We start from the raw sequence: 27,503 nt of genomic DNA on the forward strand, positions 1-27,503 counted from the left end.
TTGAGATAGGGGTTGAGACAGTCTTCCAGTGTGCTCCCAGGTCACACTTTAACTGCACTTATCGGTTCCCATTGTACTAACAAATCCAGCTGACTAGGCGAAATCAACACCCCGGTGTCTTTTCCCCTTGTTTACACATTTCAGTATAAACAAGGAGGAGTCCTTGCAGCACCTCAGAGACTAACACATTTATTTGGGCATAAGCTTTCGTGGGCTAGAACCCACTTCATCAGCTGCATGGAGTGAAAAATACAGTAGGCAGGTATAAATACACAGCACGTGAAAAGATGGGAGTCGCCTTCCCAAAAGGGGGGGGGTCAGTGCTAACGAGGCCAATTCAATTAAGGTGGATGTAGCCCATTCCCAACAGTTGAGAAGAAGGGGTGAATATCAACGAGGGAATATTACTTTTTGTAGTGCTAACGAGGTCAATTTAATCAAGGTGGATGTTGGACTTTAGTGTTGCCAGTGTAGACTAGTCCTCTGGCTTAAAAGGGAGACAATTAACTTCTACCAGAGTTCTGATGATTTTTCACTTTTAACTCCTGCTTCTAAAACACACAGCTCTTGTTTGCGTTTCTTTCACGCCTTCTACAATATACACTGCACATGTCCTGGGGAAATGCACTTCCCCCCAAAGTTCAACTCTGCAACATTATATTAGCCACATCAACTTTCACACAAGGTGTAACTGCCTCCCCCGTGCCCACAGAGTTCTCATGCACCCCCAAAGCGACAGTCTGATCCCCCAGAGCCACCCCAGGGCGCAGTGTCCCCCACACTTCTCCCCTTTCCCTTCTCTTTTTTTTCCTGTGCGCACACAAAAAAAGACCCAGAATGTCTCCCCCATCCCCTGGCCCCGGCTGCCTCCCACCACAGCCACGACTTCGGTCTTTATTTAAAAACATAGTAAACTTCATAAAGCACTGAGGTACCTTAAGGGTTAAATGCTAAATCTCATCGCCACCAAGACTAGTTACCTGTGTCTGGTAAAAAGTCTGTCAATTTTGCAACTTTGAATGAAAGATTCAAATGGATTTTTAGTGGCATTATTTAAAAACAAAACCAAACCCATTCATCTTAAACCTACAAACAGGACTTTACAAACCAGGAGTGTTGGTTTAGATCAGAGGTGAGCTCCCGGCCAGGGAGGCAAGCCCCCGGCCCCTCCCCTGCCAGACCCCCTCCTACGCAGCCTCACCTCGCTGCACTGCCGGTGCTCTGGGGGGTGTAGCTGGCTCCGGCCGAGCCACACGCCTGCGAGCTCCCGCCGCTTTCAGCAGCATGGTGAGGGGGTGGGGAGCAGGGGAGTTGAATAAGGGGCAGGGGATCCTGGGGGGCAGTCAGGGGACAGGGAGCAGGGGGCGGTTGGATGGGGCAGAGGTTCCGGGGGGGGCAGTCAGGGGACAGGCAACAGGGGTGTGTGGTTAAGTGTGGGAGTCCCGGGAGACCTGTCGGGGGCAGGAGTGTGGGTAGGGGCCGAGGCAGTCAGGGGACAGGGAGCAGATGGGGTCCTGTGGGGAGGCAGTTAGGGATGGGGGGTCCCAGGAGGGGGCTGTCAGGGGACGAGGAGCAGAGGGGTTTGGGGGTTCTGGGGGTGGGTGGTCGGGGATGGGGATCAGGGGGGTTGAATAGGCTTGGGAGTCCTGGGGTCCTGTTGGGGGGCAGAGGTGTGGATAGGGGTTGGGGCAGTCGGGGACAGGGAGCCGGGGGGATTGGATAGGGAGTGGGGCCCCAGGAAGGGGCGGTTAGAGGCGGAGGTCCCAGGTGGGGGCGGTCAGGGGACAAGGAGCAGGGGGGTTGGATGGGTCGGGAGTTCTGAGGGGAGCAGTCAGGGGACGGGAAGTGGGGGGGGCGCGTAGGATGCAGGGGCCAGGCTGTATGGGGAGGCACAGCCTTCCCTTCCCGGCCCCCCATACAGCTTTGCAACCCCGATGTGGCCCTCGGGTCAAAAATTTGCCCACCCCTGGTTTAGGTCCTTAAAATCTCACATAATTACACAAAAGGATTCACACACAAAACTTCTCTTTTGCCCAACACCCCTTCCACTGCTTTTATTATATTTTACACAACTGTACCCAGATTACACTCCATCTACATGGAGAAACTGAGGCACTCACCAAAAGTCAGAGCATCAGACCATGGCAGAGCCCCTTTCTCCTGAGTGCCAGCGAGTTTCTGTGCTATCACAACCCCACAGCAAGGAGCGAGCTGGACAAGCACTTCCCACACTACAGACTGGAGTCAGGTTCAGACTGCACTAGATCAACCTGTGGAACTCCTTGCCAGAGGATGTTGTGAAGGCCAAGACCATAACAGGGTTCAAAAAAGAACTAGATAAATTAATGGGGGATAGGTCCATCAATGGCTATTAGCCAGGATGGGCAGGGATGGTGTCCCTAGCTCCTGTTTGCCAGAAGCTGGGAATAAGCGACGGGCTGGATCATTTGATGATTCTCTGTTCTGTTCATTCCCTCTTGGGCACCTGGCATTGGCCACTGTTGGAAGACAGGATACTGGGCTAGATAGACCTTTGGTCTGACCCAGTATGGCCGTTCTTATATAGATAAAGTGCCTACCTGCCATGTTAGGCACCTAAATCCCAGGATCAGGCCCCTCTGGGATTCACAACCCCCCACTAGGCCCCTAAAAGTTTCTTTATGAATCTAGCCCCTCCTGTCTCTTTCTGTTCCTCTGTCTTGTCTATTTCCCTCATGGCCACATTCTCCTGGGTGGGCAGGGTTCATCAGCTGGACTACATCTTCCAAGATGCTCCATGGCTAAGGACCCCAGATGCACAGCTCCCGAAAGGGGAGACCACAGCGCATCATGGGAGATGTAGAACCACCAGGCACTCTCCGCCTCTGGGAGCATGAGGCTCCCAAACTACAACTCCCATGAGGCACAGAGGCAGCATTTCTGAATCAAAATGTTTCCATTTTCCATTGAAAAAAATCAAAAATATTCCAGAGATAATTTTGACCTAAATGTTTTTCCCCCTTTTCATTTAATTGAAAATCTACGGGGGGGGGGGGGGGGGGGAAGAAAAAAGATGAGCTACGCCAAAGAGCTCCCAGTCTGCCATCTGCTGGTTAGCATTAAACCAGAGTCATCTAGTAGGTTTTATTTTGTATCATTGTCCATCAGCTGTCGACTGTCCAGGAAACTCTTTGGAATCAGGAGACGCAGGAATAGCTTCCAGGATGGCTGGTAGCAATGGCTTCTGGGCACTCCCCACTATTTCCCCTTTAGCTCATCAACGAGGTGTCGATGTGTGGCCTTCAGCTCCTGATATAACTGGTTCTTGCATGCCGTGTCCCAGCTCGGCACTAGTTCATACAGCTTCCGCATCTTGTCTGGGTTGGTGCTCCCAGATCTCACCCACTGATATTGCTCTCCACTTAGAACAGAGCCATGCAATTTATCCAGGATGCAATCCACTGCCGTCACCCGCTGGATCAGCTGTTCTCTGTACCGGTCGACAAAACAGTCCTCTGGGAATGGTAGAGAAAGAGACACACCCAAAAGTTGTGAATCGATTATCATCATTGTTATATCTGACATGCCTCTAGTAATTTTCAGCATGACAGATCTCCATGCCATTACAGCCTGTATTCACATGGATTACAGCTCTGGGGTGGGGCACAGCAGCTGATTCGCAGCCACATAGCAACGCTACACAGGGATCACTCACTAAGCACTGAAACAGCTGTTTCTGGTGTGGGACACAGCACCTGTTTAGCCTCTTCCCCACACACATACACAGTTTAGGACAGGAAGTGAAGGCTAATCTGGTTACATTTTATAACAGAATGAATTCAGTTTATCATAATTTATTATTTGGCATGGAACCCTTCTGCCTGTCTGAGTTGGCAGCAACAAGGGCCAGGTTCAGTATCCAGGGGTTCCGTTTCAATAACACAATGCAAAACCGGCTCGAGCCCCCACCCAGTGACCTGGGACAATTACATACCACCCCCTGAGCGCGTATAAGAGGCAATACTTCCCCTCTCGCAAGCACGGAGTCTGAGGGTAGCAAAATCCTTTTAATAAAAGAGGGAAACAATGTGGCATTATGTTGGGGAAACACCACAAACAGGATTCATAACACAAACCATGAGCAAAAGACCCACCCCCAAGCTAGTTTGGCAGTGTCCTTTTCCACTCAGGGTCTTAAGTCCAACCACCCAAAAGATCACCCCAAAGTCCCAAAAGTCCAACACCCCAAGAGTCTCTGTCCCTGGTCAGCGCAGCCCCAGAGTTCAAGTTTACCTGCAGAGTTTATCTACACACGCCCCCCGCCCCCCCGACTGGGTGGAAATGAGGGGAGGAGAAAGGGGCACATGGGGTGTTAAGGGGCACGTTACGTGGTCCAAGGCTGACTGCCCCGCCTCTCCATGGGGGTCTGCTGCAGCCGTCACCATGAGCCATTCCACTCCACCAGCTGCCCTGTGAGCAGCTCTCGCCATCCTACAAACTGCTCCGCTCTGCACCACTGCACTCCACTCGCCATCCCATGGGCTGCTCCAACTGTCCCACAAACTGCTCTACCAGCCACTTAGCAATATATCTTCAGGCTCCCCCACTAGTTACACAGCACTCAGCTCTTAGTAATTTTAGCTCTTTAGCAATTTCAGCTCTTAGTAATTTCTGCTTGTAGTAGGGGAGCCCCAGTGCTGGTGCACCATTGGCCCAAAGTAACTTCAACTCAACAGCCTCTAACTAGAGACTCTTAATGGGATCAAAATTAGCTCAGCTACTTAACACTGGAGAGAGGAGTTGGTGTTTCAGGCCCTCAAAAGGGGCCCATACTATCAGGTACAAATACCTGTCCCCAGCCTCTCTCAATCCACTGAGTTTTGGAACCCATGTCCCTTGTCTAGCGACTGCTGCTTAGTTGATAGTGAGTCCCTCTGTCATAAAACAGTTCCACTGGCTTTGATTCACATAATCAGGGTAACACTTTTCTTCCTGCCTCAATAACAGAAACTGGGGATCCCACAGCAGCCAAAGTGACCGTTTGGGGCAGCTGTCGGCTCATGCTAGGTGGGGTGGGTGTGCCTATGCAAACAAGACCAGCCCCTGAAGTTCTTTTCCACACTCACAGAAGCATATTCTCACCAGTAACTGCACACCGCACCATAGTAACTCTAGCTCAGGAACCAATCCATGCAACAAACCTCGATGCCAACTCTGCCCACATATCTACACCAGCGACACCATCACAGGACCTAACCAGATCAGCCACACCATCACCGGCTCATTCACCTGCACGTCCACCAATGTAATATACGCCATCATATGCCAGCAATGCCCCTCTGCTATGTACATCGGCCAAACTGGACAGTCTCTACGGAAAAGGATAAATGGACACAAATCAGATATGAGGAATGGCAATGTACAAAAACCTGTAGGAGAACACTTCAACCTCCCTGGCCACACAATAGCAGATCTTAAGGTGGCCATCCTGCAGCAAAAAAACTTCAGGACCAGACTTCAGAGAGAAACTGCTGAGCTTCAGTTCATCTGCAAATTTGACACCATCAGCTCAGGATTAAACAAAGACTGTGAATGGCTTGCCAACTACAAAACCAGTTTCTCCTCCCTTGGTTTTCACACCTCAACTGCTAGAACAGGGCCTCATCCTCCCTGATTGAACTAACCTCGTTATCTCTAGCCTGCTTCTTGCTTGCATATATATATACACCTGCCCCTGGAAATTTCCACTACATGCATCCAACGAAGTGGGTATTCACCCACGAAAGCTCATCCTCCCAAACGTCTGTTAGTCTATAAGGTGCCACAAGACTCTTTGCTGCTTTTACAGATCCAGACTAACACGGCTACCCCTCTGATACTTACTTTTCCACACTCGCCACAATTCACCACCAGATGTCAGGGTAGAGCTCACCCTGACTCTGCTTACAGGCATATGCAATCCTGGCAAGCCAAGCCACCGTGTTCTTATCAATGATGTTCAAGGCATGAAGATCTCCAGGAATCACACTGCGCTTATAGATATTTGATGCCTATCATTTCCAGTAAGTCATATAACTGGAAGTTAGCGACTTGAAAGAATTCCTTATTTCAAGCCATTTAGTTTCATGCTGCATGCATTGTTTTTATGCATGTACATTAGCTAATAATTAAATAGTGACACTATGGCCTGAAGTTAGATGGTTTAAGAGGTTTGTAGAAGGCACATGAACCAGAAGATAATACTACAAACTAATTACTGTGTATTTAATGTATCTTGTTATCTTGCATCGCCGCTATCAGAAGGCCAGAACAGCGTAACAGCCATGTAACTACAGATACTGTGTTGTGTAAAGGGCAAATGAAAATCAGGAATCCTATTGGAAAGGCAAAGGAATTTCAGGAGGCAAATGATTGCAAAGTCTCCAGGAGAGGTTCTAGACAGGAAAAAAACAAGCAACAGGGACGTATCCTTTTTACAAACAGAGACAATAAATTGCTGGACCTATACCTGGGGGTGCAGAAGTAGTCCCACGTATCCTTCATCGAGGGGACGAGCTGCTGGCTGGCTTGGCTTATGAATGGAGGAACACAGCCCATCAAGCTATTTAATGCAGGGAGAAAAACTTTGGATGAACTGACCTTTATGAGACAGGAGACTGTCCTGTTAATTCAGTTGGGCTCTAGAAAGTGTGCTCTATTTTACATGTAACTATTAGTTTCCATTCATGCTACTTGCTTGTTTTCAAATCTCTGTTCTTTGTTACATAAGTGTCTTCTCCTTTTCACCATAAACACATCGAAGTGTTGCGTGTTGAGCAGAGCGGTGATCCTGAGGTGGAACTGGTAAGCTGGGCGTACTGTTCCTTTGGGAGCAGTGGGTCTGTGAATTCTGTGAGTGCCCGGGGAACAGGGGCAGGGCATGCCCCAGGGGGATGCTCAGCAGACTCAGGGGCTGGTGTGTCGCTCTCATTAACCTGCATGGAGCACGGGGCAACTGAAAGGCAGTGCTTGTGCTGCAAGAGGCCGGTGGAATTGGGGCGCTGACCCCCAGCAGCCATGACTGAGGCTTCCTCATGCTAAGGGAGGGTGGTAGTGAAGTGCCTCACAGCCCTGGGTACTGCCAGGGTGCTTCTTAAAAGAACACTGTGACCTCTGCTGAAAACAGAGTCTAGAGTCAAAGTGCGGCCTGAACTGTCTCCTCTGTAACTGGGGTGTAAAGTCCTAGTGAACGAAGTGGTGCACGGGAGTCCTTCCAGATGTGCATAGCATCGTCCGTTTTGATGGGAAACAGTTTAGCCCCTTTGATGGGTAAGTCTTCTCTTGCGCTTTGCAGCTCCTTTGGAAGGCCACAAGCCAGCAGCCAGGAAAGGTGCCTCATGGGAATCAGAGCGGTAATGGAACGTGAGGCCATATCAGCGGCATCAATGGCTGCTTGAAGGGATGCTCGGGCTGTGAGGTGCCCTGAAACCAGAGCCAGAAACTTTTCCTTATATTCCTCTGACGGCTTGTCAGCAAATTTAGAACACACAGATAAATTAATACAATTATATTGAGAAAAGAGAGCCTGATAATCAGCCACTCTCATTTGTGGAATAAGCCTTTCGGCCGTATAAATCCAGCCTCTTACATTCTTTGTACTTGGAGTAGCTTTAGGATAGGATTGATGAGCCACGGGAAGGAGGAACGAACAGGGCATTTGTCCCTCACACGGCCAGCTCCAAGTCAAATCCGAGACAGGGATAACAGCCCCGCACGTGACACACTGCTTAACAGTGGGGCTTTTTTCACAATAATTCCACCAACCAAGTACTAAATACTGTAACTAACTAAGCTAATTCTATACACTGAAGAGACAAGGCAGCTGAGGTAATATCTCTCATCACCCACGTCATCTCTAATATCCTGCGACCAACATGGCTACCACCACCCAGTAACATGTACACTAACTACTACTGTCTATAGCTATATACACAACAGGAATTTTGAAACGCTGACTAATCAAAGCAAATGCTATAGGAAGCTCCAACTTCTGCCACCAACAAATGGAGAAGGAAGTGGTGAGCACACTCCTTTCATGCCCTCGTCTAAGAGCACAGGCAGAGCAGGGGTGCATGTGTCACCTAATGGTACCGCTATGTCATGGGGCAAGTACACCCCATTACTCTTGGGGCGGGGCAAGGGCATAGTAGCTCTGCGGTTAAGTCGATATGGCTGCCCTTAGCCTCCGGGCTGCATTGCCCAATGGCCGGAGTTAATAGGACTACCCCTGGCTGCTGGGCAATACGGTGTGGCTCAAATGGCCAAAGTCAAAAGGACTCTCCTTGGATACAAGGAAGAGTGTCCCAATGGCCAGAGTCAATAGGACCCCCCAAATGAGGAGGCAGCTGGGGTAGGGGAACCAGGGCCCTCCCTGCTCCACCGGGTCCCAACGGAGGGCCCTGGTAGTGGCAAATGGATTTGCCAACAAGTCTGCCACCAAGTCGGCGGGGAATCCGCTTGAAACACGCCGACTGCTCAGGGACACTGGCTAGTCTCTCCTTGGGGTACTTCCTACCATGACTCCTGCAATTGAAGTCTGGGCATCTTCGGAGTCTCCAGGCTGCTCCCGGTGACTGCAATCTCCCTGGGGCGTCCACAGGTATCTGGGCGCCTGTCTGGGTATCGGTGTCTCCTGCTCCCATGGTCTGAGATACCAGCTGCTCCTCAGCTGGAGCTGGTGAGTTTCATCCTTTCTCCTCAGCAGTCAGCCCAGACTGAGCTGAGCTGCTCCCTTTTATACTGCACCAGCAGTTGGAGCATGACCAGCAGAAGTGCGGGGGCGTGGCTTCTGCCGCCAAGCGTGCTGGCTTAACCCCTTCATCTCCAGTGCGGGGCAAGTACACCCAATCACACACTGGCAAAAGTCTCTGGCTCAAGTGAACTGGGCATACATACACCCGTAGTGGAATGTACGTGTGTGTGCAATTGCTTGAAGAAAAACTGACCTGTGTGTTGTTCTGCTGCTGGGTCTGCACATTTAACATCCCCTGAAAGAAAAAAAAAAGGGGGGGTGTGAAACCAACCTTTTATTGTAATTTTCTGTTTATTCCGCTCCAATGATGCTACATAGGGCCTGTTCAGATCTGATTGGCTAGGCCAGTCACATGACAGTGTGACGCTCCTGAAAGAAGGATACAACAGTTACTGACTTGTTCAGATTTCACTTCTTTGGCACCTGCCTTTGAAGCATCTGTTATTGGCCGCTGTTGATAACTGTACTCAGATACCGGACTTGACAGGTCCCTGGGCTCGTCCAGCATGGTATTGCCTCTGTTCTTAGACAGAAAACTGCACTGTGTCCCTCCCCCAGCTCCCAGAATACCAAATAGTGGAAATGTAAAAACATGTGCACTGATCTGACCTCAAGTGAGTGCAAATTACCACAGGCACCCTGGGACTCAGCTGTGGGTGGTGAATCCTATGGGCCTATGGTGCCTGGGCACCAGGAATATTTCAGTGAAATGCTGTCCTCCAACAGAAGGTGTTATGTCCTGCCCCAAAAGGAAGACGCATTGACACCAGATGAATGATCGTGGAACATTAAAGAGGACAAAAGACTTTTTTGATTGCTCCCCCCACCCCTGAAGAAGAGAGATGCGAGTGAATTCTGAGTTTGCATCTCGAAGCAGAAGGAAGGAAGGGGAAAAAACCCTAACAAGGAGGAATTGTATCTGTATGCTTCTTGGACTGCTGAAGGCAAGGTTTTCTAGGCATAAGCAAAAGATCCCCACTGTTTAGCCTGAGTTAGCCTAAGGGTACGTCCAGACTACCCGCCGTATCGGCGGGTAGTGATCGATTTTTTGGGGATCAATATATCAATCCCCAAACGCACTCCCCGTCGACTCCGGAACTCCACCAGAGCAAGCAGCGATAGTGGAGTCGACGGGGGAGCTGCAGCCGTTGATCCCATGCCGTGAGGACGGGAGGTAAGTCGGAATAAGATACGTCGACTTCAGCTATGGTATTCCCGTAGCTGAAGTTGCATATCTTACATTGACACCCCGCCCCCGAGAGTAGACCAGGCCTAAAGGACATATTGAGCTTGTTTATTACAGAAACTTCTATTACTTCTTGAAACTCAAGATGGTAATTCATGCGTGTGTGTGTATATGTTTGCCTGCTTAACCTTGTAAATAATTCTCTTGTTTCCTTTTTCATAACTCTTTAGATAGTTTATTATAGGATTAGCTACAAGAGTCATCTTTGGTGTGAGATCTATGGTGCAATTGACCAGGGTAAGTGGTCCTTTGGGACTGGGACTACAGTGAATATTACTGTAATTTATGTTGTGAGGGACCATCTATCACAAAGATGGGGCTTCCTAGGAGATCGGAGGACCCAAGGGGACTGTTTGTGACTCCATGGTTAGGTTGTATAGCGCCTGAGGAGTTTACATTTCATAACTGGTAGGTGAAATCTAAGGATAGAAGTCGCAGCCAATCTGGCGTTTGTGCCCTGTATCTTAACGCTCTGCCCTGAGATAGGTACTCATTGTCTTGATCCATTGCAGGAAAAGCTTGACAGACACGTCTCTGTACAAAAGCCCTTTTGTCACAGCTGATTGTGGCCTCTGGTGTCCGATGGGCTCTTGTTTTTTAAATCTTTTTTCTTATTACTTTTTCAAGAAAATGACAAAGAAACCCAACAGCAACAGTCACAAAACAGTCTCAACTTCTGCTGTCAGGAACAAAGGTGGATAATTAAATGCACCCTTTGATCTCTGGTGGTCCTGCATCCACTACCCCTGGTCATACAATTGTAGAAGATTAGGGTTGGAAGAGACCTCAGGAGGTCATCTAGTCCAACCCCCTGCTCAAAGCAGGACCAACACCAACTGATGATTACCTTTACTACCACTCAGCACCAGAATAGGGTGTTTTCATAACAACATGTGAAATTGTGACATTCTGTACCTCAAAGTAGCAACCTGGATCCCCAGTATTCAGCATGGTGATATAATTATGATGTTTTGTACAGAGGATGCCTTGTGAAGTATCATTTTAAAAGTCTTGATCTGTTGAACATTAATACCCTGCTGGATTGTATGTACTATAATTGGATGCGATGTTATGGAATATTGTTATGTGTGTTACTGAAATACATTCTGAGGTTGGGCACACCCACAACCCGCCTACCAGTTACCACAAAAGAGTAGTCATCAATAGCCAGACAACATTAATGACTCATCAACACACAATCCACTATACTAGAGACTTCTCAGCAGAGGCACGTACGCCCTGTGAGTGGATTAACCCGTGTCACAGCAAAGATCTTTCCAGGAATCTGGCAGAAAATATAAAAGGGAGACAGTGACATCATCCCTTGGTTTCTCTTCCCTTCCCCTGCCCCCACATCTCAAGACAAAGGCTTTGAACTGGGGAAGTTTGGTCACAGGGTGAAAGGGCGTCCAGCCTGTATTGAGGACCTGTAACATCTGTCAGGGTGAGAAAAACGGTATGATTCAACGCTTGCTTAGACTAAGGCCATATCTACACTTGCACTTAGGTCGGCAAAGCTTTTGTCGCACAGGAGTATGAAAAAATACCCCCCTACGCGACATAAGTGTGCACAGTGCTATGTCGGCAGGAGATGCTCTCCTGGTAACACAGCTACCACCGCTTGTTGAGCTCTTTCCTGTCGTCATAATGCGGCTAGAGGAGCGTGCTCACCGTGGCACAGCTGTATCGGTACAGCCGTGCCATCGTCAGCTTGCAAGTGTAGACATGACCTAAAAGTTTAGGATTTAGAAAGTGTGTTTACTTCTACTTTTCTTAAGGTAACTATCTCTGATCTTTACACCTACCCCTTATAATCACTTAAAATCTTTCTGGGGTAAATAAATCAGTTTTACATTTTACCTAAAACAGTGTGTTTGGGTTGAAGTGCCGGGGAAATCTTAGTTCAGGTTAACGAGGGGTGTTGCAAGCCCACTACCCTTTTGTTGGAGTGGCAAACTAGCTAACGCTTTTGCACTGGCCAGGCTTCTGACCCATGCAAGATGGTACGGTTCTGGGGTGCAAGGCTGGGGAGCTGGGGAGAATTGGCTGGAGCCTCCTTCTTGATGGTTCATGCATGGCTGGGAGATCGTTCCTGTAACTCAGTCAGGTGTGTGGATGGCTGTGTAAGAGCAGTGCCTCTCAGTGGCTTGTAGCTTGACATCAGTATCACAGTGTGAGAGGCAGCCCAGGTTGGTGGGTTGGGGAGGGCTTAGCAGTCCCACTGTTCAGGTTGCACCCTGGGAACCTGTAGCAGGGTGGTCACCCCGCTCATGCCCTGAAGGGCTTGGAACAGCCCTGGGAGAGGGCTGAGGTGGGGGAAAAGCTAGGCTGATTGGGGGAAAGCAGCCACAGGTGGGGCCACGCCCCAATCAGGCCACGGCTGGCCCTATAAGAGGGCTGAGGGCCGGCGATTGGAAGGCATTCTCTCTCTAGCTTTCTGAGAGAGAAGGACCTGGCTGTCTGGGAGCTGGGAAGGGTACCTACGGTGGGGCAGGGCCGGGGAAGGGCAGAGGAAGCTGAGAAGCTCCAGCCTAGCAAAACCCCAGGCTGCGGCCTAGTTAAAGGCCTACAAAAAGGTACTGGGGCTGCGGAGGGGCAGCAGGTCCTAACCCCCTTGCCGATGATGAGCGGTTTACAGACTGCAGTCTGCCCCAGGGAGTGAGGGGCTCAATGATGACTGGCAGTAGCCACTGAGGCAAGGTGGGGATAGAGGGTTGGGGGTTCCCCTGGGAGGGGAGACCCAGAGATTGTGGGTTGCTGTGGGGGGGGCAGAACCCTGATGTAAAGGGCACTGGGGTCTGGGAAGGACATGGGGCCAGGGGCAGGCGAGACACTGCCCTGCAGAGGGCGCTCCGGGCTGGAAGAGCTAATTCCCAGGATGACCAGCAGGAGGCACCATGCCAGTGAGTCACTGCCCCGCCACATGACCCTATCACAGAAACTCAGTGTACCGCAACTATAATGACGCCTTGATGGATACCAAATTGTAGTGTATTTTCCCCATTTTTTATTATTAATTATCTGAATTATGATAGCACACAAAGAGCCCTGTCAAAGAACCAGGACCCCATTGTGCCAGGTACTGCACTTTATTTATTAGATGTATTAGAGTCGTGCTAGGCGCCCCAGAGAACAGAAAGAACATCCCTGCCCCAAAGGGCTTTGTCACCCAGTTCAAGTCCCTAGTGAAGCTGGGTTGGACAATTCTTTCTACAATTTGCCTGGCCCACTCTTGGGAGAGACACAGAGCACCCTGCAGCCAGGTGTCTTGCACGCCGATGTCTCCCAGGGCCATTCCCAACGACAGCTGCCACTGTGGCTGTTCTGGCCATGCTCTGGAGGGCGGCCCTGATTTTCTGAAAAGCTGTAAAACATAGGTCGTTTGCCACCCACCTTCCTGACTTACACCCGACGGAAGCTGCTCCTGCAGAACTCTCAGAGCTACAGAAAGTTTCAGGTTTCCGCGCTTAGGAGCTGCTGAGCTGTACAAAGCACCCAAACCCCGCAGGAGAGCATCTCCCTTGTAAGAAGAGCTGGGCAAAAACCTTTCTGCTGAATAGAAATGCCACTGGGAAATGCACTCTTTGGGTCTCTGAGACCATTTGTGACTGCAGGTTGAATTCGGCAAATCGTTTCAGGTGAAAAAACTGGGAGGAAATGCAAAACAAACCCATTTGGATTTGTTCGACCACAGAACCTAAAAAATCAACTAGCCACTCAGTTCCACTTGCATCTATGCTCTTGTGAAGCCTACGAGTTCTGCAGGAACGTGCTTCAGTCCAGGGCTAAAGCTTCCGCTGAGCAGAGCCCCCTGATCTTACAAAGGTTTCGGGCATCCCCAGAGTCCTTCAGGATCTGACTGCACATCCCGAGTGCTTTGTGGACTGGCAATAAAGGCCCCATTAAGAGACGTTTAGAACATGGGTTATGTTTGGGTGAGGATCATCTCTGTCCAGAGAGACGGGTGACAGCACATTGGCAACTGGTTCAATACACTCATGATATACTCCTCTGACTGCCGGGAACGCCGGGGTTTTATGAAGCCTTCCCATGAGAGAATACAGCATCCCACTGAGCCTACCTGGTCTCAGTGTGGCCTCCCAGCAAGTGTCATCAGACGAGCTCTCTGTCACGCTGAGCTGCACACTCGTCTTCATCTCCTCGATGTAAACTTCAATGAAGGGCTGGCGATTCTCCCGGCTTGTATAGGAAAATGTCAGTTTCTGAGGCAGAGACAAGGAGTTGCATCAGGGTGACCCCACCCGAGCCAGTAGGGTAGGAATGAGTGATGCATGTGGATCCTAATCAGTGAGCCAGCCAGACACACCAGGACCGCTTTATCGTCTTAACTAGGTGTTAGTGAATTATTAAGAATATCTATCACTTACTGCATTCAGAGCTTTCATCCCAAACTGAGCAGGGATCACACACCCAGCACTGCCTCAGTGGTGGTGCACGGCAGTTGTTTCACAGCAGTGCAGCTTTTCCATCTGTTTGTGTCCAAAGATTTTCAACTTTTCCCCTTATATGTGGGACATACCCACAGTGATCCCCCCACTCTACAGATCTGTGTAGTTTGGTCCTGGCTCTTTCAGATGGGATCTCTTTCCTTAGGCTCCAACTGGGCAAATGTACCAGGCGTGTCTGTCGGAACTGACGTTTGCCAATACTATATTTTGTGGTTAATTATCACACCTGCACCCACCTAGCTGGGCATATGTTTTATGAACCTCAGAATAAATAAGGCCAGGTCTATAATAAAAAGTTAGCTCAACCCAGCTATGTCACTCAGGGATGTGAAAAATCCCACCCGCCTAAGCAACATATTTAAACTGACCTAACTCCTGGTATAGGAGTGCTAGGTAGATAGGTTGACAGAAGAATTCCTCCATCGACATAGCTACCACTTCTCGGGGAGGTGGATTAAGTAACCTCCTGACACTGCAGTGAGTATCTACCCGGAAGTACTACAGCAGCACCGCTGCAGCATTTCTAGTGAAGACCCAGCCTTTGTCATGTCACCTACTTTGGGTGTTATCGCTGCCTCTGGAGAGCAGCACACCGTGTAATCAGTGCCAAAGTACAGGGGCCCGTTGGTTTGAGGAGATTTGTCCACAGAAACTGACTGGCGCTTCTCCTCGTGTTTTCTGATTGCCTGAAAAAATTCAAGAACCATCAGTTCTGGAAGATACCATCATCAACCCGTCCCTTCCCCTGTGATGGGGCATGTAGCCCCACAGAGGCCCTGAAGGGGTTAATGTGGGCCTGAGGGGCCAATTAGGGTACCTGGCTGCACCTAGAGGGAGAGCCAGGTACAAGAAGCCAGGAACAAGCAGCTCAGCTGGGCAGGAGTAGGTTGTTTTATACAGCCAGGAAGTTTGTAGCAGAAAGAAGCTGCAGGGAGAGAACCTGCAGTCGCTCTTTGGGAGCGGAGAGGATGGGAGGGAAAAAACCCAAGAGGGAGAATGAGCCCCAGGGTTCTAGCTCTGAAAGAAGGGTCAGTTGTGGGGGAAAGAAAGCCTGAGAGGCTGGCTAGGGAAACAGCAGCAAGGGATAGGACTCTGCAGACATTGACTGCTGGCTATAGGGTCTCAGGGCTGGAAGCCGGAGTAGAGGGCAGGCGCAGGTTCTCCTCCCAGCCACTGTGGAGTGGCACAGGTGCGTTGGAGAAGCCAACAGGACAGCTGGTCTGAAGAGGCTTGGTTACCACAAATGGGTATATAGTGATCTGGCTAGAGGGTTGAGTAACAAAGAGAGAGCATCTTGAGTCATGAAGAGAGAGAGGGGGGTCATAGTTTGAGTAACCGTCAGAAGAGGGTGCCAGAGCTGATCCCCTGAGCAGCCACAAGGAGGCGCCACCTTCCATAAGTGAACACCTTTACACCCACCCACCCGCACTACTCCTCTCCCCCCATGCTTCTGTCTGGTTGCTTTGGAGACGCTGGAAGCAGAGCTGGTAGAAATGTTTCCATCAAAATTCAGTTTTCAAATAAATGAAAATTTCACAAAAAGAAAGAGTCTGCTTTCTTAAAAAAAAAAATCGGAAAACTGAATTTTCTTCAGCCACACGTTTTCCAGCTGCCAAAAAAGGAAAAAAAAAAACTTTTAGTTGTTGTAAGTTTGGGTTTTGTTGGGGTTTTGTTGTTTTTGCCAAACAAATTGAAATTTCCCCCAAGACAAAAGAAAAAAATGTTCTGATTAGCTCTGCAGGCAGCCCCAGTTCTCATTGCACGCCAGCCCTCACACAGAAGAGGCTTTTTTCAACATGGCAGGGAAAATGGTCCCAAGACCCCAGGGCACTGAGCTCTGGGACTCCAGCACAAGGCCCACGTGTGTAAAAATATTTAGGCGTTGCTTTGCTCAGCATAGGCTCCTAAATCAGCTAGGCATGGCTAACTCATTTTCAAAAGGGATTTAGGGACTAAGAAGCCTTAAACCCATTGACTGTAAACAGAGGGGTGGGGAAGAAACAAATGATAACTGGGGGAGCAAACAAGGAGCCAAAATGGCCAAAGCACTGAGCTAGTTTAGGCAGGGCCGGCTCCAGGGTTTTTGCCGCCCCAAGTGAAAAAAAAAAAAAAAAGCCGCAATCACCATCGGCAGCAGCTCCACCGCGCTGCTTTCTTCTTCGGCGGCAATTCGGTGGCAGGACCTGCCCTCTGAGAGGGACCGAGGGACCTGCCGCCAAATTGTCACCAAAGAGCCCGACGTGCCACCCCTTCCCCTTGGCCGCCCCAAGCACCTGCTTGCTCAGCTGGTGCCTGGAGCCGGCTCTGGGTTTAGGACTTGAAAGGCGCCTTTCAATGCGATGGGCTGTGACCCGTCCACAGCAAGATTCTTAGACTTGAGATCCCTGAGTGCAGCAACTCCTAAATACCTTAAAAACATGGGCCCAGAAGCTTAGAGACCCCCCTGCCCTGCAGGGCGACTGCCATTGAATGACACTGAGTTCCTGCAAAGGAGAGAAGAGACCTGTGGGCCAGGTGGGATTTTCTTATGTCTCCATGCAGCCGGGGCCCCAATCATGCTAAACACTTACGCACGTGCTGAGCATTACTGCCATTAGCAGCTCCATTGATTTCAACGGCACCCCTCACAGGCATAAAGCACATGCAGCAATATTTGCAGGAGCGGGGCCTTGGCTGAGTCGACCTGTGATTTTACAGGTACGGGGGGATATATGGGACCCGTTGTACAGTCACGTCATTATCCGTGTTTTGTTTTGGTGTGTTTACATTCAATAATCTACGGCTGAAAGAAGAACTTTCTACTGGAAATGGGGGTGGGAGGCTGACCGACAGAATCAGAATATAAAAGCTCATGGAGGGAATATAAAGGGGTTAAAGAAAAACACTCCAGGGGAGTGAATGCTCAGGGGCTCACATATATTGAGGGAGGGATTAAGATCCAGAAGAAAGATCCTTTAACTAACCAACAGGGAGGAAGAGAAGGAATGAGGAGGCCAAACGGCCAAGGCACCGAGTTGGTTTAGGAGGTGAACGGCAGCAGTGCAGAGCCCTGCACTCTGACGGGCTGTGACCATTCCACGGCAGGATTATTACACCTGATTGTACTCCTGCCTTACCCAGCACTGAGGGCTCAGTTCTCTCACAACTCCCCACTGCCCTGCCCTGAGATTTCCCTTCCTCTCTGCTCCCTGGTGGCTGGTGAGCCTGGTTCCCCCCAGTGCTGTTCGAGGTTCTCATTTACCTTCTCTAGTGAGCGGTCACTGGGGATCAGGTAGATATGGAGGGTTGTGTCTGCAAGCCGGACTGCCTGGTAGATCAGCACCAGGGAGTGGACTGGAATTCTCAGGCAACTCGAACAGATAAAAATAACTCCATACAGGGAGAAGCTGGGGTTCTCCAGCACAGCGTGGAATGGCCTCACCCCCGTTGGCTCCTCCAGGGTCATCCCCACATCAGTGACATGGGCGATTCGCATCTGAGAAATGTCAGCCTGTCCCCCTGTCCGTGGATACAGAGAATTCTTGTGATTACATGCCGTTCACAAGGGTATCACCATTAAACAGTCGTCAAATCCACCCAAACACAAATCCACGGAAATCACAAGCTAATGTGACACACAGTCCTTATACCAGCCTTAACACACTGTTCATCCACACAGTCCATTAATTGGGGAAAGTCGGAGTTACCAGCTGCCAATCACCCTTAACTCTGCCCCCTGTTAAGAACCTTTTAAACTAAGTATGACATATTTGGAAAGGTCTTATTTTATAAAGGCATCTAGACCATTAGCTGGTGTCAGCTGCAGGATAAAACAGCATTCATCTGAAGACAATAGTTTTACAATTTAACGCCATGAAATCCTTTCCAGTGCGATGGGACTGGAAGACAAAAACAGTACACTTCCAAAAATATCCAAAAAATGCAACTTTCAAGTTATCAACGAATATCTTCCCCTTTCAATGACCAGTAGCACAAAATGTTGATAACTTCAGATTACATTCATTTTCATGGTCCTGCAATAAACCCAAGATCAGATAAACATTTCTTCCACATCCAGGACATAGCTGGGCCTCTGAGCCTCAGTCTTCCATCTGGAAAATGGGGATAACACAGAACTGCTGAACAGAAAAGAGGAGGCTAATGGGGTTTACTTGTATATAGCAGTACGCTGGGTGTTAAGGTCAGTGTCAGAAATGTTTCCTTTCACCTTGTGATTCCCTTCGCTTTCAATATTTACATTTATTCATTTACAAAAAATATTCTCAGGGAGCAATACAGATACAGAGCACAGAACCCTCCTCCCCATGGCTTTGGAGCCTGTGTTGGGAATGTTAGAAAACTAGGAGATTTTCAGTTAACACCTCTCTGCAATAAGGAACCGAGAAACTTACAAAAGCCAGGCAATGCACAGTTCCACCCAGCACATCCCCAGTTCAATTTAAGGAACCTAAGTCAGCAGTCTGATTTCCAAACATGTGGCTCCCATGGAAATCAATGCGCTCAACCCTTTGAAAAGGAAGCCACTTATTTAGGTGCCTAAACGTGGAATTAGGAATCTAACTTTAGACATACATTTCTGAAAATCTTGGCCCCTGGAAAGGTGCCAACTGCCCCAATTCACCTGAAGGAGATGTTGACTCTGAAACCTCATGACCGCAGTGTAAGGGACAGAGTTTCAAACTGCGGGAACAACTTGGCCATGCAAAGTAGGCAAGAAAGTAACCAGGAAGGCCTCAGCCACCACGCCAGGGTGGGACAGGAACAGGTGGTATAAGAGACGGGCCTTGTAGCTCAGTTGGGCTGTAGCCCCTGAGGGAAACAGATGCTTCCAGCCAGTTGCTGGAGCCCTCAGAAGACTTCTGCTGTCCCTAGGATGCACCCAAGTGACCAGAACTGCCAGACACGGAGGAGCTGCTGGGATTGCCATCTGGGGAGATGGAGGATGACCCCGGGATTCAGATACACCCTGCGGGAAGGGTAGGAATTAGCCCAGGAGCAGCCGACTATTGTCCGGCTACGTGGCTGGCTGACTCTATATCAACTTGTTGCAGCTAGATCCCTGCTGACCGAGTGGCAGAGCACTCTGCCACTGTTAGGACCCTAGCCTGGGACCTGGTGGAGTCAGGTGGGTCCTGGTCCCCCTACCCCCTGGAGTGGCAGCCTCGCCACCTTAGGCCAGGAGGCCTGTGTTGGTCTACTGTCCTCTGAGCTTGGATGCTCAATTGCTTGGTGCTCATCCTTCCCACAGCCCCTAGACCACTTGCTCTGCCTTGCCTGAGAGCGAGAGCCCCGTAGGCTGTTTGGTGCCCCACCCTGGGTTTATAGATTATTCCCTGCTCTGCCCGGTCTGAGGGTCTGAGCCCCAGAGACACCTAACTTCCCCCTGCTGTTCTAGGTGCATGACGGCAAAGAGGTGCGGCCTCCCTCGGAGACTGACAGCAAGGGACGGCCACACAAGCTTACAGGCAGAAACAAGACTGGCCATACTGTACATCCTAACTCCATGCACACAGAGCCACTGGTCAGTGGGGGTCATGCTTTCCCCTCCGTGCCCCATCCACGAGAACGAGTCAACTACAGGACCAAGGGCAGAGCCTGCCTCATTAGCTCAAGTCATGGCAGCTCGTTATTCTCACGCTAGAGGCCCCAATTCAAAATAGTGACCATCAAACCTCCGTCCTATTCGCAATGGGCATAGGACGTGTCATAGAATCATAGAATCATAGAATTCAAGATCAGAAGGGACCATTATGATCATCTAGTCTGACCTCCTGCTAGATGCAGGCCACATAAGCCGATCCACCCACTCCTTTAGCAAGCGACCCCTGCCCCATGCTTCGGAGGAAGGCGAAAAACCTCCAGGGCCACTGCCAATCTTCCCTGGAGGAAAATTCCTTCCCGACCCCAAATATGGCGGTCAGCTGAACCCCGAGCATGCGGGCAAGACTCTCCAGCCATACCCTCTGGAAAAAGGTTATATCATATCATTGACCCATTGTACTATTTACCAGTGTGGCACTTAATTGACCTATTGACTAAGCCCGTTATCCTATCATACCATCTCCTCCATAAACTTATCTAGCTTAATCTTAAAGTCATGGAGGTCCTTCGCCCCCACTGTTTCCCTCGGTAGGCTGTTCCAGTATTGCACTCCCCTGATGGTTAGAAACCTTTGTCTAATTTCAAGCCTGAATTTCCTGACTGACAATTTATATCCGTTTGTCCTCGTGTCCACATTAGCACTGAGCTGAAATAATTCCTCTCCTTCCCTGGTATTTATCCCTCTGATATATTTAAAGAGTGCAATCATATCTCCTCTTATCCTTCTTTTGGTTAAGGAAAACAAACCGAGCTCCTCAAGTCTCCTTTCATACGACAGGCCTTCCATTCCTCGGATCATTCTAGTGGCCCTTCTTTGTACCCGTTCCAGTTTGAATTCATCCTTCTTAAACATGGGAGACCAAAACTGCACACAATACTCCAAATGAGGTCTCACCAGCGCCTTATATAACGGGACTAGCACCTCCTTATCCCTACTAGAAATACCTCGCCTCATGCATCCCAAGACCGCATTAGCTTTTTTAACGGCCACATCACATTGCCTACTCATAGTCATCCTACGATCAACCAGGACTCCTAGGTCCTTCTCCTCCTCCATTACTTCCAACTGGTGCGTCCCCAGCTTATAACTAAAATTCTTGTTAGTCATCCCTAAATGCATAACCTTACACTTCTCACTATTGAATTTCATCCTGTTACTAATACTCCAGTTTACAAGGTCATCCAAATCTCTCTGGAGGATATCCCGATCCTTTTCCGAATTGACAATACCTCCCAACTTGGTGTCATCCGCAAACTTTATCAGCCCACTCCTACTCTTGGTTCCCAGGTCAGCAATAAATAGATTAAATAAAATCGGACCCAAAACCGAACCTTGAGGAACTCCACTGGTAACCCCCCTCCAACCTGACAGTTCCCCCTTCAATACTACCCTCTGAAGTCTCCCCTTTAACCAGCTCCTTATCCACCTCTGGATTTTCATTTCGATCCCCATCTTTTCCAATTTAACCAGTAATTCTTCATGCGGTACCGTATCAAACGCCTTACTGAAATCCAGATATATTAGATCCACCGCATTTCCCTTGTCTAAAAAATCTGTTACTTTCTCAAAGAAGGAGATCAGGTTGGTTTGGCACGATCTACCTTTAGTAAATCCATGCTGTAATCTATCCCAGTTGCCATCGGCCTCATGCTCCGGAACCACTCTCTCTTTTAAGATTTTTTCCATGACTTTGCATACTACAGATGTTAAACTAACAGGCCTGTAGTTACCCGGGTCACTTTTTTTCCCCTTCTTGAATATAGGAACTACATTAGCTAATCTCCAGTCAAACGGTACAACCCCCGAATTTAGAGACTTATTAAAAATTATCGCTAACGGGCTAGCAATATCAGTCGCCAATTCCCTTAATATTCTAGGATGAAGATTATCCGGGCCCCCCGATTTACTTCCGTTAAGTTGTTCAAGTTTGGCTTCTACCTCAGATACCGTAATGTCTACCCCCATATCTTCATTCCCATCGGTCCCTCTATCACTATTCCTTAGCCCTTCATTAGCCTCATTAAAGACCGAGGCAAAATATTCGTTCAGATATTGTGCCATTCCAAGATTATCCCTAATCTCCACTCCGTTTAAAGTTTTAAGCGGTCCCACTTCTTCTTTCTTGGTTTTCTTCCTATTTATATGGCTAAAAAACCGTTTGCTATTGGTTTTAATCCCCTTCGCTAGGTCCATCTCCACCCGTCGCTTTGCCTTTCTCACTGCTTCCCTACACCCTCTGACCTCAATAAGGTAGGTTTCTTTGCTGATCCCTCCCATTTTCCACTCCTGGTACGCTTTCTGTTTTTTCTTAATGACCCCTCTAAGATGCTTGCTCATCCAGCTCGGTCTAAAACTGCTACCTACGAGCCGTTTTCCCCTTCTCGGGATACATGCCTCTGACAACTCTTGCAACTTCAACCTGAAGTAACCCCAGGCGTCATCTGCCTTTAGATCCCTAAATATGTTAGTCCAGTCCACTTCCCTAACTAGTCGCCTTAATTTAGTAAAGTTAGCCCTTTTGAAATCGTAAACCCTAGTCTCAGATGCACTATTGATTATCCTCCCATTTATTTGGAAACGAATTAGCTCATGATCACTCGAGCCAAGGTTGTCCCCTACAACAATTTCCTCAACAAGGTCCTCGTTACTCACCAAAATCAAATCTAAAATGGCATCCCCCCTCGTCGGTTCAGCAACCACTTGATGAAGGAATTCATTAGCTATCACGTCTAGGAAAAGCTGAGCCCTATTATTATTACTAGCATTTGTTTCCCAATCTATATCCGGGAAGTTAAAGTCTCCCATGATCAAGCAGTTCCTATTAGTATTTACCTCCTTAAAAACATTAAAGAGCTCTTTATCTGTCTCCAAGCTAGATCCTGGCGGTCTATAGCACACCCCAGTCACTATCCCGGGTGAGGCTCTGGTAGTTTTTTTCCCCAATGTGACCATTGCCCAGACAGACTCTGTATTATCCATTGCATTGCTAGTTATCTCATTACATTTCACCTCATTATTGATATACAATGCTACTCCCCCACCTTTACCTTTGCATCGGTCTTTCCTAAACAGCACATACCCTTCCATACCTGTACTCCAGTCATGGCTACCGTTCCACCATGTTTCGGTTATTCCTACGATATCCGGTTTCAATTCTCGGACCAGGAGCTCCAGTTCCTCCATTTTGTTACCTAAGCTTCTTGCATTGGTGAACAAACATCCTAATTTTTCCTGTTGGGCTCCTCTCACTCTTTTCACCCAACTCGGTAGGGACACAGTACTTCCAGTATGACTTGTAGATCTAGTATCCGTCCCCCCCCTCTTCCTTACACCTAACCGTCCCCCTCTGGCTATATCTGTTGTTATCTTGTTGTTCTCACTCCCAATGTATAAATTTGGCGTGGAGAGCACCAGGACCTCTCCCAACCGTCTCCCCCTGTCGTGCGCTGAGGGGACAGGCCGAGAGCACTAACTTTGTTGCTCTGACCTAATTAAAAATACAAACTACGTCCCTCAACACAAGGTTAACTGGACAGGCTGATTTAGTGATTGTGTCCTCAAGGACTGTGTTTTTGTTCAGCACCCAGCACCACAGGGTCCTGATCCCGACCAGGAGCTCTGGGTGCTACCACACTAAAAATCAATAAATAAGCTGCCTGCAGCACACGTAGTGGTGACAGTGGGATCCCAGCTCCGTGCGCTCAGTCATGACGTGGAAGCCATTTATAGGTCTTAGGGCTTGGCTACACTGGAGAGTTGCAGCGCTGGTGGAGGCTTTACAGCGCTGCAACTTAGTAACTGTCCACACCTGCAAGGCACATCCAGCGCTGCAACTCCCTAGATGCAGCGCTGGCTGTACACCTGGTCTGCTTGGGGTATAACGAGTGCAGCGGTGGTCGTCAGGTGTGGCCACACACCAGCGCTGTTATTGGCCTCCAGGGTATTAGGAGATATCCCAGAATGCTTTTAACTAAATTACTCTCTTTGTTTTGTTATGATGCCTCTTTTTGTTTTGTTGAGAACTCGGGGCTCTGGGAGCTGCTTATCTAAAAAACAAACACAGCTCCTGTTTGCTGTGAATGAGGCAGGCAGGGGGATGAATGTCTATAGCTAGTGTTTGCTTGAGGAGAGAAACAGCGGGGGGGGGGGAGAAAGGGAGTCCGTTGGAGCAGCTTCTTATCTTGTCTGCAGGCTATTTGCAGTTAAGAGTGAATGAGGGGTCGAGGAAATGGTCAAATTTCGCAAGGCAGGGAGCTGACACAGTGTCGGCTCCAAAAATCCACTCTCTCTCTGCCCCGCTCCCTGTCACACTCCACCCCACCCCACTCTTTTGAAAAGCATGTTGCTGCCACTTGAACGCTGGGATAGCTGCCCATAATGCACCACTCCCAACAGCACTGCAAATGCAGCAAATGTGGCCACACTGCAGCGCTGGTAGCTGTGAGTGTGGCCACACACCAGCGCTTTCCCTACACAGCTGTACGAACACAGCTGTAACTCCCAGCGCTGCACATCTGCAAGTGTAGCCAAGCCCTTAGCTACCGTACCTGCCAGGCACAGGACGTGCGGGAGGTGAACGGCTGCCACGGCCGTGGCCGGTTCTGCCTGGATGTTGAACAAAGGGCCAATCACCAACCATTCAGGGGTGCTCCATTCTCTCAGATGCTGATCCCAGGAGTCGTATCTGTATTGGACGGTCACGGCTGCACTCACCTCAAATCCCAATTCGGTTTCAGAGCAACGGAATGAGCCTGCCCCGGGGAGGTGAACCCTGCATGGCACGGGGAGAACGGGAGAGGGAAGAGCAAGGTTAAACAGTGCTAGATGGACCCTCCCAGCTCCTGATCTCACTCAAAACGGGTGGCATCACTTCTATTTATCCCAGACTTTCTAATTGAAAGGGAAATAGGTGAAATTAGTAACACCCTGCCTAGTACCCACCATCAAAGGACTTATGGGCTTTACATGTGATCATGAATTAAGCAACATAAATCCCACTGGGTAAGTAACATTACCCCCATTTCACAGATGGGGAAACTGAGGCAGAGAAAGGGGAATGACTTGTCACCAAGGCCACATGGCTAATCAGTGTTAGAGCTGTCAATGTCACCTAGGACTCATGTCCTCCAGCTCTGACCACTAGCCCCCACTGCTCTCCCAGAGCCAGGGATTGAACCCCGGTGTCCTGACTGTTGCTCTACCACTCTAAGCTGCTAGACCTCACTCCCCTCCCACAGTCAGTGAGAGAATTCACAGCTCCCTCGTGTAACAAAGGGAGGCTCTCGTCCCCACCCTGGCACAGTCTGCAGGGGGTTACAGGCTGCCCTGTGTTATGGGATGGCACTATGAACTAAAGTTTCCGTCCCTCTCAACTAGAGAGATCCTCTCCAGTGGAGGAGCAGCCTCATCCACACACTCAGTAGTGCTTTGCTGAGTCTATTGTAGTAATTGTATTTGTTACACGGAGCCCTTCCCCATGGGACACTGCACACTCAGTGCACTAGGAGCTGGCCTGCACTCCCAGACACAGGCTCCTGCAGAGGGGGTGACACTGAACTCCCAGCCCCAGCTCTCACCTGTATGTCTCCTGGTTCCCATCTGGGCCCTGGACAATCTCTGGGTTCATTTCTTGTGGAGGATCCTAAAACACAGGAACAGGCGTTAAGGCGGCTCCACTGGGGATCTCCCCTTGCACAGCACTTGTGAGGAGGTAACCTGGGCAGCTGTGGCCAGGAGCTTGGAGCTGTTTCCGTGGCCTGGGACCCTGGCAGCGTGGTTGGCAGAGGGGACTCCATGATCAGCTGGATTCCACCCCCACAGTCAATCATTCCCATGGGGTATTCCCCAGGTGACCAAGAGATTCTTGATTGCGGAAGCAAGTGATTAGCAGCACAGCCAGAAGGACTATGGGATTATATAGAGGGAGAAATGGATGGATGGATGGATGGACAGGAGATTAGAGATGGATGGATGTGGATGAACCTAGGGATGGAGATAGACAGACAGATACCTGCTCTGTTGGACATAACTTGCATTTGTCCTTTCTTCCTTGACCTGCAGTGGAATCTTCTCTGATGCTCCCCTCTCCTCCTCCTCCTACAGGGGAAAGTATTTCATCTAACACATCCCAAGTGTAACTTTTTTTCCTCCCATGCAATCATTCTTTGTGCTTGTGAAATGTGGCAATCTTAGTGAATGTGTGCTGTGAGCATGGGTGTTTGAATCTTTAACACAGACTTGCTTTCTGTCAACTGTTTATTGAGTATTGAAGTTAAATGAGGATTAAAAACCCAGTCAAACAAATTATTTCAAACAGTCTGAAAAGTTCTTCCTCTATCAAATGCTGACTTGATTCTTGTGGTTCTATTCTAGTCTATTCTGTTCCCCTTATCCATCATCTGGAGCCAAGTCGTGCAAGCATCCACCATCTTTATCTGTTCGTAGCAATACTAACATCCACCTGCTTACCATCTTTTTGGTTAAATCCATCCATTACTTCCTCAGCTTCTTTCATAAAAATGGTCATATTGGGTCAGACCAATGGCACATCGAGCCCAATACCCTGTCTTCCAACAGTGGCCAATGCCTGGTGCTTCAGAGGGAATGAACAGATCAGAGAAATTATCAAGTCATCCATCCCCTGTTGTCCAGTCTCAGTTTCTGGTAGTCAGAGGTTTAGGGACACCCAGAGCATAGAGTCCCTGACTGTCTTAGCTAATAGTCATTGATGGACCTATCCTCCATGAACTTATCTAATTCATTTTTTAATACAGTTATACTTTTGGCCTTCATAACATCCCCTGGCAATGAGTTCCACCGGTTGACTGTGCATTGTGTAAAGAAGTGCTTCCTTTTGTTTGTTTTAAACCCGCAGCCTCTTAATTTTATTGAGTGACTGCTGGTTTTTGTGTTATGTGAAGGGGTAAATAACACATCCCTGTTCACTTTCTCCTCACCACTCATGATTTCACAGACCTCTGTCATATCCTCCCTTAGTCGTCAATTTTCTAAGCTGAACAGGCCCCATCATTTAAATCTCTCCTCGTATGGAAGCCATTCCATACTGATAATCATGTGTGTCGCCCTTCCCTGTACTTTTTCCAATTCACATATCTATGTTTTGAGATGGGGCAACTGAACTGAGTGCAATATTCAAGGTGGAGGCACACCATGGATTGATTTAGTGGCATTGTGATATTTTCTGTCTTATTATCTACCCCTTTCCCAATGGTTTGTAGTGTTCTGTTCGCTTTTTTGACTGCCGCTGCTCATTGAGTGGACGTTTTCAGAGAACTATCCACAATGACTCCAAAATCTTTTCCTTGAGTGGTAACAGCTAATTTAGACCCCATCGTTTTGTAACTCTAGTTGGGACTGTGTTTTTGAATGTGCATTATTTTGCATTTATCAACACTG

The 27,503-nt window shown here is 48.9% G+C and overlaps 2 protein-coding genes across 2 annotated transcripts; both read right to left on the reverse strand.

Annotated features, from left to right (window-relative positions):
• Positions 1 to 9,041: 9,041 nt before the first annotated feature.
• LOC123368374 (NACHT, LRR and PYD domains-containing protein 1a allele 5-like) lies at positions 9,042 to 15,948 on the reverse strand. The gene is made up of 3 exons (XM_045013140.1): positions 15,043 to 15,948; positions 14,098 to 14,239; positions 9,042 to 9,139 (listed from the first exon to the last, which is right to left on the reverse strand). The coding sequence occupies exons 1-3, from the start codon at positions 15,190 to 15,192 to the stop codon at positions 9,096 to 9,098; spliced, it is 336 nt and encodes a 111-aa protein (XP_044869075.1). The 5' UTR covers positions 15,193 to 15,948; the 3' UTR covers positions 9,042 to 9,095.
• A 1,676-nt stretch (positions 15,949 to 17,624) lies between these two features.
• On the reverse strand, positions 17,625 to 25,721 carry LOC123369128 (caspase recruitment domain-containing protein 8-like). The gene is made up of 3 exons (XM_045014489.1): positions 25,664 to 25,721; positions 24,635 to 24,858; positions 17,625 to 17,983 (listed from the first exon to the last, which is right to left on the reverse strand). The coding sequence occupies exons 1-3, from the start codon at positions 25,711 to 25,713 to the stop codon at positions 17,625 to 17,627; spliced, it is 633 nt and encodes a 210-aa protein (XP_044870424.1). The 5' UTR covers positions 25,714 to 25,721.
• Positions 25,722 to 27,503: the final 1,782 nt, after the last annotated feature.

This window comes from Mauremys mutica, chromosome 4, assembly GCF_020497125.1.
Source record: "Mauremys mutica isolate MM-2020 ecotype Southern chromosome 4, ASM2049712v1, whole genome shotgun sequence".
NCBI lineage: Eukaryota > Metazoa > Chordata > Testudines > Geoemydidae > Mauremys > Mauremys mutica.